Here is a 19,134-nt window from a genome sequence, read left to right on the forward strand (position 1 = left end):
AAGGAAAGAAAAACAAAGTGTTTTGAAAAATACAGTGTTCTGTAATTCTAAGACATCTGTGTATTATCATTTCTTGCATATATTTGTGGATTTCCCTGTTCCTACTGATTTTGAAAGTTATGTAAAATGACTTGCCTAAACACGGGTTTTCTTCCCAGATTAGGATTTAGAAAGTCTGTCTTCCATTGATCCCAGTGTTTGCTCACATGAACCTTGTGCTGTGTTCTAGGTAGCACAGGCGGAGTGCAGCGGAGGCCCCTGCCGCTGCCGTCATGCCGTTCCCGTTTGGGAAGTCTCACAAATCTCCAGCAGACATTGTGAAGAATCTGAAGGAGAGCATGGCTGTTCTGGAAAAGCAAGACATTTCTGATAAAAAAGCAGAAAAGGTATGGATTTGGCTTTATTTATATTTGAAATATCTTAATTAGCAAATGCAAGATACCTTATGTGAGGAATCAGTAAGTCCCAATTTGGGTTTATTTTGGATTTTAAAAATAACATCCAAAAGCAACATATGCTGCTATTGCAACATACTTTTTCTTCTGTATTTTCGTCTAACAAATAGATTTCTAACTGTTCTGTCAGGTTTTCGAGTTTATTTAAATTGTGTTTATTTCATCTTGAAGTGTTTGATTCTAATTTATTTATTTATTATTACTAATTATTTTTGTAGAGACAGGGTTGTGCTATGTTGCCCAGGCTAGTCTCAAACGCCAAGCCTCAAGCGATCTTTCCGCCTCTGCCTCCCAAAGTGCTAGGATTACAGTTATCAGTTATCTGCTTGGTTGGTTTGTTTGTAAAAGTTTTAGAGCAAGAACAAAAGGAAGTAAAGTATACTTGAAAGAAGGCCAAGCAGGCAACTTGAGAGCTATAAGTGCCACAGTTACCTGATTCTTGAAATCGGTTCTTCCCCCACAATCTTCCTGGGAGGACACCCCTCCTGGTTTTCTTCCTGTATTCAGTGTATCCGTGCCAAATGCCTCCATCTACCCAGTCACCACAGTCCAAAACCCAACTTTCATCCCACTTGTGACTTGCCCTCTCTTCCCTAAAATATAATTTTTCACTAAATCTTGTTCAACTCCCTAAATTGTTTATGATTCAGTTCTGACTTCCATTCCTTCTTGAAGAAGTTGTTCGTACTCTTTGTGATTTTAGCAGTAGCCTTCTTACTGCACTTTCTAAAAATCTCTGCTTTACATTTTCAGTGTAGATTCTTCTTGTAACACACAGGATCTTCGTGATCTGATCTTTATTTCTCTAAGTAAATTGTAGAGGTTTAGTGTCACTTATCCAAAATGCTTGGGATCAGAAGTGTTTCAGAGTTTGGATTTTTTTTTTTTTTTACTTTGGAATATTTGCATGTACATAATGAGATCTTAGGGATGGGACCCATGTCTAAATATGAAATTCATTTATGTTTTATATACACCTTGTATACATAGACTGAAGGTAATTTTATACAATATTTTAAATTTGCATTAAATGAAGTTTGTGTACATTGAAGTATCAAAAGGCAAAGATGTTGCTATCTCAGCCACCAATGTCATAGTCTCTGGTTCTGTGGCATCATCATCATTCCTGACTCTGAATTTATATGCTACCGATAAGCAGTCATTTTCTTACACTTATTCACATGTAAGTACTTAACTGTAAAAAATATGACATACCATTAATAATACCAGGCTGGAGTGTGATGGTACTGGAACTAAGGTGGTATCTTAGTTCAGGGTAACTAAGCAGCATAGTTGTTGTATCACTTGTATCTGTTGTAACCTCTTAAAATGTCATAATCATTATTATTTGATTTGGGATTTCTGTCATAAGAATTATACTGCAGTGTAGTATGGATGCTTTCAGGTCAGTTTGAGGAGTATACAACTAATTATTCCTACTCTAAATGGTCCTGGCTTCGGTACCTATGAGTTATCATTTCTGTTCTGTCTGTATTTTCCTTTATTGCTTATTATCTTTTGGTATGTGCTGCTGGCTGATCTTAAGCTTACCCAGCTTCCTTGCATTTTCTCATTCTGTTCAATGTTTCTAATGCCCTTTGGACTGGGAAACTAGATTAATTGAAACAATTTATAATAAGAGAATATAGATTCTAAGAGAACTTCCTTGGGTAAGGTAAGTGATACTGTTTTTTGTTTGTTTTTTAGTTGTTGTTGTTGTTGTTGTTGTTGTTTTGAGATGGAGTCTCGCTCAGTTAGCCAGGCTGGAGTGTAGTGGCACGATCTCAGCTCACTGTAACCTCTACGTTCCATGTTCGAGCAGTTCTCCTGTCTCAGACTCCAGAGTAGCTGGGACTATAGGTGCGTACCACCATGTCCGGCTAATTTTTGTAGTTTTAGTAGAGACGGGGTTTCACTATATTGGTCAGGCTGGTCTCGAACTCCGCACCTCAGGTGATCCACCAGCCTCAGCCTCCCAAAGTGCTGGGATTACAGGTGTGAACCACCGTGCCCGGCTGGTAAGTGGTATTGTAAACACAGGATTCAAGTACATTTCTCATTTTATTGGTCAATGGGGATATAAAAATATGAAAAGTTTAGCTCCAGAAACTAGAAACAAAGTGACCTCAAGAAGTTAGAGGGGACTTTTGACTGAACCACATTAACATCTACTAACTCAGAAGGTAATAGCACATAACTTGACCTCCCTCTCACAGTTGGACATCTTCAACTTTAGGAAGCACTCAGCAGTCCTGATAGCCCTACAGGCTTTGCACCAGGTGGAGGCAGCTAATAGCCAGCAAAGAGCAGAGGTACCCAAGACTGGCCTCTAGAGGCAGTCGGGAGAGAGCAGACCCCACAGAGTAGACATGATACATGTCTGCTGGAACTGCCCTCAGTGGCTATTCCTTAATCCTTATCTTAAAACTGCAAATTGATGAAAGGATAATGTGTATGTCCCATAAATTAAAAATGGTTCATCTTTTGTCTGTGGCTAAATATGTTGTCTACTCATTACATTCATTCTATTCATCAGAATCGTACTGAACACCTAAATGCTGGGTCAGATTTTAGGCACTGGGGATATAATACTCAATAAGATGAACAAGGTCTCTGCTATTTCGTAGCTTCCGTTCTAATTAAGAAAGCTGGACAGTAAATAAGTAAACATAGCTGAAAAAGAATTTCAGTTGGCAGCAAGTGCCACAAAAGCAATAGAATGTACTGATGTGATGATAGAGCACATTTCTTAAACTTTTGGGTTTCAAGACCCCTTTTATACTCTTAAATTATTGAGGACTCAAAAGAGATTCATGTAAGTATAGGTGTGTTATCTATTGATGCTACCCTATTATAAATTAAAACTGAAAATTTTAACAATATTTATTTTTTTTTTTTTTTTTTTTTTTTTTTTGAGACGGAGTCTCGCTCTGTCGCCCAGGCTGGAGTGCAGTGGCGCGATCTCGGCTCACTGCAAGCTCCGCCTCCCGGGTTCACGCCATTCTCCTGCCTCAGCCTCCCGAGTAGCTGGGACTACAGGCGCCCGCTACCACGCCCGGCTAATTTTTTGTATTTTTAGTAGAGACGGGGTTTCACCGTGTTAGCCAGGATGGTCTCGATCTCCTGACCTCGTGATCCGCCCGCCTCGGCCTCCCAAAGTGCTGGGATTACAGGCGTGAGCCACCGCGCCCGGCCAACAATATTTATTAATACATTTAAAAGTAATAAACTCATTACAAGTTATAAATAATGTGTTTTAATGAAAAATAACCATATTGTCCAAAACAAAAAATTTAGTGAGAAGTGTAGCATTGTTTTAAGTTTTGAAAATCTCAGTGTCTGGCTTAATAGAAAACAGCTGGCTTATCTTAGCTATGTTTGTAATCAAACTGCTCAAACATTATTTTGCTTTAAGTATATAAAGAAAATGTATACTTAAAGTTGGGAGTGGTGGCTCACGCCTGTAATTCTGACACCCTGGGAGGCCGCGGTGGGTGGATCACTTGAGGCCAGGAGTTCGAGACCAGCCTGGCCAACATGGCAAAACCCTTTCTCTGCTAGAAATACAAAAATTAGCCAGGCACGGTGGCACACGCCTGTAGTCCCAGCTACTCAAAGAGACTGAGGCACAAGAACTGCTTAAACCTGGGAGGCAGAGGTTGCAGTGAGCCGAGATGGTGCCACTGCACTCCAGCCTGGGTGACAAGCGAGATTCTGTCTCAAAAAAAAAAAACAAAGACAAGAAAAAGAAAACCTGGTCTCACAGCTGTGTAATTAGAAAAAAGAGCAGTATTTTAATAGCCTTTCAGATAATGTAAAATATTTAATACCATGCAATTGGTGGTTTCTTGATTGCATTACTGAACATTAAACTACATGAATGAACTTTTTATACTCTGTACTTTGAACGAAACTTTTACCAGTACATGATTTTATAACATGTTTTGGTTGTTCAGAAAGTACAAATGGTGGCTGGGCATGGTGGCTCACACCTGTAATCCCAGCACTTTGGGAGGCCTAGTCGAGCGGATCACTTGAGTTCAGGAGTTCGAGACTAGCATGACCAACATAGTGAAACCTTGTCTCTACTAAAAATACAAAAATTAGCCGGGTGTGGTGGCATGCACCTATAGTCCCAGCTACTCAGGAGGCTGAGGCAGGAGAATTGCTTGAACGGAGGAGGCAGAGGTTGCAGGGAGCCAAGATTGTGCCTCTGTACTCCAGCGTGGGTGACAGAGTAAGACTGTCTCAAAAACAAAAAAAAAAAACAAAGAAAGTACAAATGGTCCCCGACTTAAGATTTTTCAACTTTGCAATGTTGCAAAATAGGTATACATTCAGTAGAAACCATACTTTGAGTACCCATACAACCATTCTGTTTTTCACTTTTGTAACAATATTCAATAAATTACATGAGATATTCCACACTTTATTATAAAATAGGCTTTGGGTAAGAGGATTTTGCCCATGATAGGCTATTGTGTTCCAAGCACATTTTAGGTAAGCCATGCTAAGCTGTGATGTTCTGTGAGTTGGGTGTGTAGTACATGCACTTTTGACTTAACAATATTTTCAACTTTTGATGGGTGTATCTGCATGTAGCTCCATCATCAGTTTATGAGGAGCATCTGTGTTGGATCACTGACATATACAGATCTCCCAGATGTTGACACATTATACAGATTATAAAAATTAACATTTTTAAATAACACCACTGATCTCATTAGAAGAGTCTTAAGTATTGGGATGTGGTCAGGCTTATTCATGATCTGTTCAAATTTCAGAATTCAGATTTGGCAACAAATATAGTTGGTCGTTTTCCTTGAAGTGACAGGTTCATTTTATTCATTTTAGAGAAAATAACTGCCAGATAATTCAAGTCTGAATAGTGTGTCTGTCTGTCTTCCAATAACAAAAGCAGTTAGTTGAACTTATAGCTGAAATAATCACACAAGGGCTTTTCTTTAAGATAACCATTCTATAAGGAGCCAAAGGTACTTTATATGTACATCCCATTTGTTAACTCCAAGTGTTAAAAATATTGTATGTATATTCAAAGGTCAAGATTTAATAAAATTAAATTTTTACTGCTTCAGGAACATTCTTAAGTTGGACCTTTTTTTTTCCTTTTTTGAGACGGAGTCTCGCTCTGTCGCCAGGCTGGAGTGCAGTGGCGCAGTCTTGGCTTACTGCAACCTCTGCCTCCTGGGTTCAAGAGATTGTCCTGCCTCAGCCTCCCAAGTAGCTGGGACTACAGGCATGCACCACCATACTCAGCTAATTTTTTTTTGTATTTTTAGTAGAGAACAGGGTTTCACCATATTGGCCAGGATGGTCTCGATCTCCTGACCTCGTGATCCGCCCGCCTTGGCCTCCCAATGGACTGACTTTTTTTAACTGAGTGCACGGTGATGAAGACTGCAATAACTGCTATTAAAGTTTGGCGTCACTGCCTTTGTTCATGCTTGGTTCATGATGGTGTCAGCACCATCAGTATAAATAGCAATACAGAGGGAGGAAGCGCATGTCTTATGAAAACAGCCTTGACCTTACAGACGCTTTGAAAGGGTCTTGAGGACCTCAAGGGTCCGCACTTTGAAAGGTACTATGATAGTTAAAAGACTGTGTATGAGAGTGGCTGCAGGTAGGGAGAGTGTCCTAATTTAAGTGGGTTATGTAGGGAAAGTCTTGTTGAGAAGGTGACATTGAAAATGAGTCTTGAATGATAGAAGGCAAGTTTAGTCTCTGATGGAATCCATATCATCTGCTTGACTAAATGAGTGATTTTCAACCAGGGGCAATTTTGCCCTGAAGGGGACACTTGTAATGTCAGGAGACATTACAGGTTGGAACACTAGGGGAATACTACTACTGGCATCTAGTTAGTACAGGCTAGAGATGCTGTTAAACAGGGAATGAATAGCTCCCCACAACAAAGGGTTATCTAGCCAAAAAAATGTTAACAATGCTGAGATTGAGAACTCCTGCCCTAAACCAGCATTGAACAAGAATAGACTTTTCGCTATTAGGATAAACAAAACAAAGAAAAACATTTGAATTTATTAAAAATAAATTTTAGTTCAAAGGAAGGAGGCATTTCTGAAGAGCAGTCCATGCAAATTACTTATGCTGAAATAGTTTAAGACTAGGAGGGAAAATCCCTGGAATTTCCAGTTCACTTTCTTATCAGGATTCAAAAGGAAGTAGCAACTAATGCAAATAACGAAGAGAGTACTGAGACCTGAAAACAATGGAAAGATGAAAATCCATTACTAATTGAAAACAGTGAAAAACAACTGATGTCATACTGAAAATCTGATGACTATAAACCCAGGTGCTTGCGACCTATTGAGCATTGTTCTGGAAATTCTAATCAATGCATAAAGAAGTGGTTTAGAAATAAAGAATATACCTATTGCAAGTAAAGAGGGGAAATTATTGTAGAGGTATTTATAAACATTTACAAAATACAAGATAATTAATGGGAAAAATGAGAGTTTATTAGGAGAGAGAGAGACTAGAAAGTACTACAGTCTTTAAAACAACCAGATCTCGCATGAACTCACAGTGATACTCTGTCATTACCATGGGGAGAGCACCAAGCCATTCATGAGGGATCCACCTCCATGATCCAAACACCTCCCACCAGGCCCTACCTCCAGCACTAGGGTTATGTGTTTTCTTGGGACAGGGTCTCACTCTGTCACTTAGGCTGGAGTGCAGTGGCACGATCATCGCTTGCTGCAGCTTCCACCTCCCGGGCTCAGTCAGTCCTCAGCCTGCCAAGTAGCTGGGACTACAAGCATGTGCCACCATGTTTGGCAAATTTTTCTATTTTTTGTAGAGACTGAGTCTCACAATGTTGCCCAGGCTGGCCTTGAACTCCCGGGCTTAAGCTTCATCCCAGTTGGCCTCCCAAATTGCTGGGATTGCAGGTATGAGCTGCCATGCCTGGCCTGGGGGTTACATTTCAGCATGAGATTTGGAGGGAACAGATATCCCAATCATATCACCAACCATATCTAGAAAATGTAATTTTACAAGAAAGTAGCTCATTCACTATAGCAGCAAAAAAATAAGTATAAGATGTCCAGGAACATTTTCATCAGGAAGTACGCTGAACCTGTATGAAGAAAGCTCAAGGATGTTGTTCAGAGGTACAAGAATTACCTGGCCTATGTTATTAGACATAAATATGGAATATAGTTAAAATGCCATTTTTTCCCAAATCATGCTTAAAGCAATTCTATTCAGATCACAGCAGGATAATTTTGAAGCTTTACAGATAGAAGTTCTACTCTGTTTTGAAGCAAAATGCATACTTCAAAACCTGTTCCACTCACATTCTTCATGCTCATCATTAGCATAACTCTATCCTTTCCGTTTTTCAGGCCAAAAGTCTTAAGGGTCACCCATGACTATTTTCTCACTCCCCAAATCTATCCACTTTATCTGGAGAAAAAAAAAAGTCCAAAATCTAATCCCTTCTCCCCATTTTCCTTGTTCCCACTGAGCTGTCCTTTTCTCTGCCCTGGATTACTGTAGTGTCCTGCTCACTGCTTCACTGGTCTCCCTTGGTTTCCCTACAACCATAGTGATTCTTTCAAAACATGAGTCAAATAATATATTCCTTAGAGTAAAAGTCAAAGTCCTAACAGGGGCCTAAAGTAAGTTCTGCAGACAAATCCTGTAAGGCCTATTTTTATCAATCTCGTGAGCTAAGAATGGTTTTTACATTTACAGAGTTGGTTAAAAAAGCAAAGTATATGAGGCAGAGACCTTATATGGCCTGCAAAGTCTAAAATATTTACTGTCTGTTCCTTTACAGAAGAATAAATGCCAACTCCTGCCCTGAGCAATGAGGCCCATGACTTTATGATCTTGTCTCCTAATACTCTTCACCACTTTGGTCTCCTTTCCTCATGCACTCCAGTCATACTCCTGCCTGTTGGAGACCTTTGCATTTGGCTTTTTCCTTTGCCTGGAAGGTTCTTTCCCTAGTGCTCTATTTGGCTTACCTCCTATATTTTTCAAGTCTTTGCTCAAGTGCCATTTTTCACCCAATCCTCTATTTAAAATGCAACCCTACCGTGTGGCATTCCTCTTCCCCCTTATCTTGCTCTAGTTTCCTGTGCACTATACATAATGATATATGCTTGCTATTTTCCCCTTGTTAGACCATCAGCCTTTCAAAGATGGAGCTCAACAAATAGTTGTATTTATTGAAAATGGAATCAAAAACAGAGTTACTAATAACATGAAACACAGTCATCTTGGTCTCTTCTGAATTCTTAATCTTATCTGAATTAGTTAAAACAGATATTGCTAAGACTTATAAGAGTTTATATATTGAATTTGTGACTGAGGAGAGAGTACCATAGCTAGGTATGTTCTCTGGATTCTGTGATGGTGGCCAACTACTGTATTATATTTCTTTTCAGTGCTACTGCCCACAGAAGTAGTAAGATAAATGTCCTTTCTCAAGAGATACTTACTGGTGGTCCTGGTATTGTCCATACAGGTTTATGTTCATCATCTTCCCTGTAGTTAAGGGTGATCAGGGGACATTTTTCCCTATTAGATAAATAATCATAACTAATGGATGTGATGATTGAATCACTGTGAGCTTGTTGGCAGGGTTTTGGTGATCTAGGACAGTTCTCAAGTCTAAGCTGACATTCATTGTGATTAAGTTATATGAAGAGAATTAAAGGGTTTAATTAGCCAAGTTTGTGAAAGACAAAAATTGGAGGAGAATAGCACATTCTATGGGTGACTAAATTAGGCACCAAAAACGGGTCAATTAGGTGGAGGTGGTGGGTCAGTGGTTAGAGGGAATGGTTAATATTAATTGACAAAACACAGTACAAATAAAAGTATGACTCTGTATGTAAAAAAACAGACCATGTGTCAAAAAGAAACCAGAATCATTAAAAACACTTGATTAATTTAAAAAGGCAGAAAAGGGATGAAGGGAATTAAATAACAGATGTGGTATAGAAAACAAATAGTAAGATGATAGACTCAGATGTACTGTATCAGTAATCACATTGAATATAAATGGTCTGAATAACCCATTTAAAAAACAGAGATTGTCAGATTGGATGAAAGAATCCCTACTATATGGTGCCTATTAAAAAATGTACTTTACAGTTAGCAACTTAAATAGGTTAAAAGTAAGAAGAATGGAAAAAGGTAAACTTTGTTAACACTCATAAAGAGAAAGCTGGAGGGGCTGTACTAATAGCAGACAAAATAGACTTCAGAGCAAAGAATATTACCAAGGGTAAAGGAAGTCATTTTATGATAAAGTAGGGGTGAAATGTTCCAACAGATATAATAATTCTAAACATTTATGCACTTAATAACAGAGTTTCAAATTAAAGCAAAATAAAACCTGATAGAACTGCAAGAAGTAGTCAAATACACAATTAATAGTTGGAGATTTCAGTACCCCACTATCAATAATTGATAGAACAAGCAAGCAGAAAATCAGCAAGGATTTTCTAGGTAGACCAGAATGGTACTGTCAACCAACTTGACCTGATTGACATTTATAGAACACTCAACAACTGTGGAACACACCTACACATTCTTTTGAAGTTTACATGGAAGATCTACCAAGGTAGACCATATTTTGGGTCAAAGAAAAAGGTCTCAGTACATTTTAAAGGATAAAGTTATACAATGGATGTTCCAAGACTGCAATAGAATTAAATTAGAAATGAATAACAGAAAAATCCTTAGAAAATCCCAAAATATTTAGGAACTAAATATTGTACTTCTAGATAACTCATGGATCAAAGAAGATATTAGAAAGTAGTTTGAGGCTGGACATAGTGGCTCATGCCTGTAATCTTAGCACTTTGGGAGACTGAGGCAGGCAAATCACTTGAGCTCAGGAGTTGGAGACCAGCCTGGCCAATGTGGCAAAACCCTGTCTCTACTAAAAATACAAAAAAAAAAAAAAAGGGGCCGGGACTCGGGAGGCTGAGGTGGGAGGATCGCTTGAGCCCAGGAGTGGAGGCTGCAGTGAGCTGAGATCACACCACTTCACTCCAGCCTGGCTGACAGAGTGAGACCCTGTCTCAAAAAAAAGAAAGTAGTTTGAGTGGAATAAAAGCAAAAATACATCTCAGAATTAGTGGGATGCTGCTAAGCTTTACTCAGGGAAATTTCTAGCACTAAATATCTATGTTAAAATATATTTAAAAAGAAGAAAGGTCTGAGTTTCTACCCTAAAAACTAGAAAAACAAGAGCAAATTAAATACAAAGTAACCAGGAGAAAGGAAATAGCTATCAAAACAAATCAGTTAAATAGAAAAAAAAAATTAAAAGATCAAGAAAATTGATAAACTCTAGCTAAGACTGACCAGGAGGAAGAAAACACAAATTCCCATTATCTGGAGTGAGAGATTCCTGTAGTGACATTACCACAGATTGTACAAGTTAGTAGGGAATATATGAACAACTGCATGCCATTAAACTCAACAGCTTAGATGAAATGGACAAACTCCAAAGACACAAATTGCCAAAGCTAACTCAAGAAAAAATAGATAACCTGATAGCCCTATGTAGTTAATACCCTTCCTTATCACAGTGAAGACTCTAGGCCCAGATGGCGTTGTTAGAGATTTCTACCAAATGTTTAAGGAAGAAATAATACAATTTCTATGTAAACCTTTCCAGAAAATTTAAGAGAAATCATTCTTAACTCATTCTGTGAGGTCAGAATTATAATCATCGCCAAATCAGACAAAGGTATTACAATAAAATAAAACCTACAGACTAATATGTCTCACGAACATAGATGCAGAATTTCTCTATTTTAGCAAATTGAATAATAGACCAAGTGGGATTTATTCCTAGAATGCAGAGCTAGTATAACATTACAAAGTTAATCAGTATAATTCACTATATTGAAAAAGTACATGTCAATTGATGAAAAGGGGAAAAAAACCAGCATCTATTCCTGATAAAAAAAAAATAATCTCAGCAAACTAGAAATAGAGGAAGGGAATTTTCTCAAGCTGATAAAGGGCATCTGCAAAAATCCTACAGCTAGCATTATACATATGGTGAAAGGCTAAGTCATGTTATCTCTGAGATCAAGAAGACGACAGGGATATCTACTTTCACCACAACTATTCAACTTCGTACTTGGAGGTTCTAGCCTATGCAGTCAGGCAATAAAAATAAATTAAAGGCATTCAGATTGAAAAGAAAGCAGTAAAACTTTTAATTTGTAAATGACATGATCATCTACATAGAAAAACTGAAGGAATCTACACAACTAGTAGACTAGTAAATAAGTTTAGCGAGTCACAGGTTATAAGGTCAATATACAGAAATCAGTTGTATTTCTGTATAGTAGCAATGAACAGTCCAAAATTGAAATTTAAAAATACCTTGTATTCAAGAGTGTTAGGTGTAATTGGGAAAAAAGAATGGAAAAAAAGAAAAAGAAAAAAACTAGCATTTAGAATAGCATCAAAAAATATGAAATGCTAAAAATACCATTTAGAATAGCATAAAAACATGAAATAGGGATGGAAGTGAAAGAGTTGTACACTGAAACCTGCAAGATACTGCTAAGAGAAATTAGCCCAAATAAGCAGGAGATACATGTTGTTCATGGGTTGGGAAACTCAATATTGTTAAAATGTCACTTCTCTCCAAATGTATCTAGAGATTCTGTGCAATTCCAGCAGGATTTTTAAATCAAAGAGTTTGTTCTAAAATTTGAATGGAAGTGCAAAAGACCTGGAGTAATCAAAATAACTAATTAAAACAAAGTTGGAGGGCTCACACTGTCTGATTTCTAGACTTAAAAAGCTATGGTTGTTAAAACAGTGTGGTGTCGGTGCAAAGATAGACAGATATATTAATGGAACAGATTGGGGTGCAGAAATAGACCTACACATGTATGGAACATTGATTTTTGACAAAGGCATAAATGTAGTTGTGCAGAAAGAAGGTAGTTGTTTCAACAATTGGTGCTGAAACTATTTAGTAGGCAGAAAGATAGGACTCAGACCTCATACCATATTTAAAAATTAACTCAAAATGGATCACATAGCCAAATGTAAGACCTAAAATTATAAAGTTGCCAGAAGAAAATCTTTGTGACCTTGGGTTAGGCAAATAATTTTTGGATGTTATGCAAAAAGCACAATTCATTTTTAAAAAAATGATAAATGGAATTCATAAAAATTAAAACCTGCTCTTCAGAAGACACTGTTAGAAGAATGAAAAAGACAAACCACAAACTGGAAGAAAGTCTGCAAAGCATATATCTGATAAAAGACTGCATCTAGAATATATAAAGAATTCTCAGAATTTAACAGTTAGAAACAATCCAGTTAAGAGTGGGCAAGATATTCATATATGCATTTCACCAAAGGAGATATGCAGATGTCAAATAAGCCCTTGAAAAGATGTTAATCATTAGGAAATTGTGTAGTAAAACCATAAGGAGATTCCACTACACAGCTATTAGAGTGGCTAAAATGGAAAATATTGACTATACCAAATGTTGGCAAGGATACAGAGCAGCTGGAACTGCTTGTGGGAATATAAGATGGTATGACTACTTTGGAAAATAGTTTGGCAGGTTTTTTTTTTTTTTTTTGAGATGAAGTCTCACTCTGTTGCCCAGGCTGGAGTGCAGTGGCACAGTCTCGGCTCACTGCAAGCTCCACCTCCCTGGTTCACACCATTCTCCTGCCTCAGCCTCCCAAGTAGCTGGGACTACAGGTGCCCACCACGACGCCTGGCTAATTTTTTGTATTTTTTAGTAGAGACGGGGTTTCACCGTGTTAGCCAGGATGGTGTCGATCTCCTGACCTCGTGATCTGCCTGCCTCGGCCTCCCAAAGTGCTGGGATTACAGGCGTGAGACACCACGCCTGGCCTAGTTTGGCAGCTTTTTAAACCAAACTCGAACCAACCATATGATCTAGCCATTTAAGTATTTACCCAAGAGAACAAGAAATATATGTTCATGAAAAGACTTTTGCCTAAATGTTCATAGCGGCCTTATTTGTAAATAGCCCAGACATGTGGATAAACCAACTGTAGTACATCCATGTAACAGAGTACTACTCAGCAATTAAAAAAAAAAATATTGCTGTACACAACAGCATGGATGAATCTCAAAGTGATTATGTTGAACAAAAGAAGCCAGACTATAAAGAGCACATAGTATATGATTCTATTTGCACAAAACTCTAGAAAACAAAGCTAATCCATAATTACAGAAAGCAGATCAGTGGTTGCTTTAGCTTTGATAAAGATGTGTAGGGGAAGGGTTGCATGGTAGAGGGAGGGAACCACAAAGGGGCATGAAGCTTTTGGTGGTTACGGTTTTGGTGGTTACAGATGTGTTCACTATCTTGATGGTTTCATGGGTGTATATATATATATATATGTGTGTGTGTGTGTGTGTGTTACATTAGGTACTTTAAATATGTGGAGTTCATTGTATGTCATTTATAACTCAGTAGTGAATAAAAAAAGACTGTTCATGTACCAACTGGGGCAGATGTGGCTTAGAAACCATAAAGCACCCAGAAAGGCCATTGGAAGGCTAGATTGCAATACTTGAAATACACTATTGAAATTCAGCGATTATCTTCTACTCTGTATAGGCAAGTCCACACTTGAGGATGTAGAGAAACTGCAGTGTGCCGAGAGAGGAGTGACCAAGCTGACATAGAAATTGAAAACTCTACTGTGAGGAACAGTTGAATGACCTCAAGATGTGAGGTACAGCCTAGGGAGAAGATTTGAGCAGAGTAATGTTGTAGGGCAGAGTAGCTCTTAGTAAAATGTATTTGGGAGACCATATAATGTAACAAAAGGATTCGAACTGATCGTGGCAGGAGGTAGAATTCAGACCCATGAGTGGAAATAAAACAAGAAGTCCAATTTTGTCTTGATATTAGGAAAAACAGTAAGTGGAAGCTGACTTTTTCAGAAGACAGCAAGTTTTCTGTTTCTGAAGAGGTATTGGCATTGACTAGGTGACCACTTAGTTAAGTATTCTAGAAGGAATTCAAGCTTTGCACTGTTGACATATCCTTACATCGATATACCACCATACTTTGCAAGGTGCCTTTGTATAGAGTCCCCCATCTTATTTTGAGATAGAATTGATTCTGGTTTCCCGTGATCCAGATGAAGAAAGCTGTTATTTACTAGGCTTATTACTTTGACTCATTATATTAGAGTCAAAGACGGAATTCACACCTAGCTCTGCCAAATCCATGGTAAAATTATGCCTTTTTCCACTTTATTCATTATGTCCCTGGGCTTTTTACATCCATTTCTTGTGATCTCACAGACAAAATGATAAATATAACATTTGAGTGTTTATTCCTTTATTTGTTATATGTTGGTATTTGTATTTGTTTTATATGGTACATAGTTACCACGTTAAGAATTGTGTATGATACAAATAGATTAGTCTCTTAGGAGACTAATTCTTTTAAAAGAATTCATACAAAACTAATTTTCTTACATTTTAAAAAAGCGGTTAATGTTACCATCCTTATTTTTAGGTAACTGGGGGCAGGGGTGGGGTGGGACTTAGTCTTTCACTGCCAACAACCAAACAGATGTGGTGTGTGGGGGGACTATTTACACACTCTTCGCCCACCACATGCTGTATAAAGGAGGTATGGCTGCCTTGCTCAGCTTATAGGTGGTTCCCTTCCTTACGATGAATGCTTGTGTTCACAGGGTTGAAGAGCTATATTCACTCATTTCATGAGAGGAGTAAGTTTGCTGACATATTTTAAGAGGGGGGAAAGGGAGTAGCCTCTTCATAGCATGGCCATTTAACAGTGACTCATGGTTACTAAACTTGTTTACAGTAATCTTGGACACCAGAAGGTTATTAATAGACTTTCCTTAGTCCATGATCATTCAGCTTAGACTATGCAGACATTTTCTTTAGTAAAGAGGTGGGGGTTGGGGGAGGTAGAAAGCATTTATCACTGGAATTAATGTGATAATAGAATTGTTCTTATTATCAAATACTTGGCACCAACAGTATCTGTCAGTTCACTTTTAGATTCCATTTCACATCTTGGTCTTCATTTACTTTGATATAGAACTTTCTTTTTTCAACAAGGTCATTTAATCTCTTCTTGTAGAATGAATTGATATTTCAGGCAGTAAATATAAATGGGTAAATATTTAGAGGACTCTTGTTTAAAATGATTCTTTTGTTAAAGATTGGGTTTAAAGAAACTCAAAAAAACAAAAAATAATAATTTAAGCCTCATCATTCCCCCCAAATCTGAGCTCTTTAAGGCATTTCTTTTTTTTTTTTTTTTTTTTTTTTTTTTTGAGACAGACTCTAGCTCTGTTGCGAGGCTGGAGTGTAGTGGTGTGATCTCGGCTCACCGCAACCTCCGCCTCCCGGGTTCAACTGGTTCTCCTGCCTCAGCCTCCTGAGTTGCTGGGATTACAGGCATGCATTGCCATGCCCAGCTAATTTTTGTGTTTTTAGTAGAGACATGGTTTCCCCATGTTGACCAGAATGGTCTTGATCTCCTGACCTGGTGATCCTCCCACTGTGGCCTCCCAAAGTGCTGGGATTACAGGCATGAGCCACCACACCTGGCCTCTTTGAGGCATTTCTTAACAATAACTAGTTATATGTAAGTTAGAATCAATTCAGTTATGTAAACTAATGAACACAGGTATGGAAAATTTTGCTAAATAGATCCTTTCAAAATTATTTCTAAAAAGATGACTTAACAGTGGTGCGCATTGGAGTTAACGTTTTCCTCATGCATGGTTGCCTTTGTTGTTGTCTACTGTCTTTACTTTTGCATCATTATCTCTTGCAAGAGATCCCCAGTTTGATTGAATCCACAGACATTTTAGTGCCTCTCTGTGTGGGCAGGTAGGCATAGGAGTCAAACCTTGTCCCCGTTCTTAAAAAAGTATATAATCCAGTAGAGGAGATACACATGTAAATAATATAATATAGAGGGACTTGGGGGCGCAGATAAAATTCTGTGGGAACCAAGAGGATAAAGCAGTTCCTACGTCTGTCAGAGACAGATACAGAGATGACAGGTTTGAAGTGACATTTAAGCTGGTTTTTAAGGTTTTTGGCAGGCAAAGTGTGAAAGGGAACAGAATTTGAAACAACCTATGGCATGTTCAGAAAACAGTGACAAGTTCAGTGTGACTTTAAGAGGTGGAGATAAAGAGGAATGGTAGGAAGTAAGACTAGAGAAACAAGCTTTGGTAGAATGAAAAGGGCCTTATAGACAACCTAAGGGTATACTGAGGGGGAGTGCAAGAGGTCTTACGCTATAGAAGTCTTATGTTGCCTTACTTTGTTTTGTTTATTTTGAAATTAATTAATTCACAGAAAGTTGCTGAAATGAGTTCAGGAGAACCCATGTACCTTTCACCCATATCCCCAGTGGTAACCTCTCACATAACTATATACAATATCAAAACCAGAGCATTGACATTGGTATAATCCACAGGGCTTGTTCAGATTTCACCAGTTTTACAGTTTGTGTGGATATGCATATAGCTCTATGCAATTGCATCACACTTTTGTAGCCACCGTTAGCACTCATGATATAGAATTGTTTCATCACCACCTCTCTTGCTACCCCTCTATAGCCAGACCCATCTCCCCTATTCGTAACCCCTGCTGGCAACCACTAATCTGTTCTCCAAGTCTATACATTTTATTACTTCAAGAATGTTAAATAAATAGAATCATATAGTGTGTAAACTTTTGAGATGGGCTTTCTTCCACTCAGCATCATTCCCATGAGATCCACACAAGTGGTTGTGAGTGTCACTAGTTCATTGCTCTGGAGAAACAAGTAGGTCATGGTTCCAGGTGCTCTGTCTCACTTCATCCACTTTTTTTTTCCCCCCGAGATGGAGTCTCGCTCTGTCACCCAGGCTGGCATGCGGTGGCACGATCTCGGCTCACTGCAAGCTCCACCTCCTGGGTTCATGCCATTCTACTGCCTCAGCCTCCCCAGTAGCTGGGACTACAGGCGCCTGCCACGCCCAGCTAATTTTTTGTATTTTTAGTTGAGACGGGGTTTCACCGTATTAGCCAGGATGGTCTCGATCTCCTGACCTCGTGATCCGCCCGCCTCGGCCTCTTAAAGTGCTGAGATTACAGGCTTGAGCCACCGCACCTGGCCTTTCATCCACTTTTTTAGTTTTACTTTATTCTAACTAGTATATTGGAATTCTACATTGTGTAGTAGGGAAGTGTGTATGAGTGCGTGCGAGAAAGATCTTTGTTTCCTTCATAGATTCTAATTTATTTCTGTATCTACACAAAGTCATGTTCTAATGATGTATGTTCATTCCCCCAAAAAGCAGAAAATACAAGACTATAAAGAAAAAAATAAAGTTTATCCTTAATTCAGTACCACATGAAATGACTACTGTTAACTTGGTGGGGATTCTCATTCATATTCTAGCTTGTTTTCTCCCTCTCTCTGGGGCAGATAAGTAAATGAGTATGGGGTCATGCTGCTCTGTAACCTGTTGGTGTTTTTTTTTTTTTTTTTTTTTTTAATTTTAAATTTTAACATCTTTTCGTGTGCATATAGATCTCAATTTTGTTTTTTTTTTTAAATACGGAGTCTTGCTCTGTCACCCAGGCTGGAGTGCAGTGGCATAATCTCAGCTCACTGCAACTTCTGCCTCCCAGGTTCAAGCAATTCTTGTGCCTCAGCCTCCCAAGTAGCTGGGATTACAGGTACCTGGCTGATTTTCATATTTTTAATAGAGATGGGGTTTCACCATGTTGGCCAGGCTGGTCTTGAACTCCTGACCTCAAGTGATCGCCACCTTGACCACCTCCCAAAGTGCTGGGATTACAGGTGTGAGCCACCACCCCTGGCCCTCAGTTATTTTTAAAGCCTGCCGTGGTTCTTCCATTTTATGGGTACATAATGATTAAACTAGTTCAGTGGGATAACTTTTACTTCTAATTCTTTGCTGTTGTAAGTAACACTGCATGTACTTACCTTTGTGTACTTGTCTGTTTCCATAGGGTAAATTCCTGAAAGTATAATTCACAGAAAGTTGCAGAAATGAGTCAGAGGCCTTGCACCTTTTAAAACTCTTCAATAACATTTTGCCAAATTGCCCTCCAGTAAAGTTGTACCAATTTATTTTCCTACCAGCGGTGTATCTAAAAGCCTTTGCCTCTGATAAGAAGGAAGAATATTTTATCCTTTTAAGATTGTTACTATTACTATGAAATAGAATCTTTTGTAAGGTTTTTAATGTCTGACTTAGCCATTTCTATACTTCAGCATGTTACTATGTTTGTCTTTAAGTGTGCTTTCTATATTGAGGTTAGAATTGCTACTAACTACTAAAAATTGGGGACAGTGAAGAGGGCAGCCCAGTCTTGTATCTCACCAAGTAAAGTCCTGTCCCTTCATGTGGAAGTAGCCTTCTTGTCACCTTGTTTCCTAACGTAAGGCCGGTTTGGATCTACTGAGTGCTTGAGTCCAGAGGAGGAGTGTTGGTAAGGGCTGTGAGTACTTCAAGGACATGGCATAGAAGCACTAATGGGTATGTGAGCTGTCTTCTCGAGTCTTCTGAAATTGTACTTTTGTATCACTACTTTTTATCAGCAGTTGCCTCTAGTGACAGTAAAATA

At 38.5% G+C, this 19,134-nt stretch overlaps 1 protein-coding gene across 4 annotated transcripts in view; it reads left to right on the plus strand.

The window, feature by feature from the left end:
• Positions 1-19,134, plus strand: part of CAB39 (calcium binding protein 39) — a 108,603-nt gene that overhangs the window by 46,910 nt on the left and 42,559 nt on the right. For all 4 annotated transcript variants that reach the window (XM_016950678.4, XM_054680174.2, XM_054680175.2 and 1 more), the window contains one exon: positions 230-386. In XM_016950678.4, coding sequence (XP_016806167.1) covers positions 273-386 — 114 coding nt within the window. In that variant the 5' untranslated portion in view covers positions 230-272. The remainder of the gene's footprint in view (positions 1-229; positions 387-19,134) is intronic.

The sequence above is a fragment of the Pan troglodytes genome, chromosome 13 (genome assembly GCF_028858775.2).
Source record: "Pan troglodytes isolate AG18354 chromosome 13, NHGRI_mPanTro3-v2.0_pri, whole genome shotgun sequence".
NCBI classification, from domain to species: Eukaryota; Metazoa; Chordata; class Mammalia; order Primates; family Hominidae; genus Pan; species Pan troglodytes.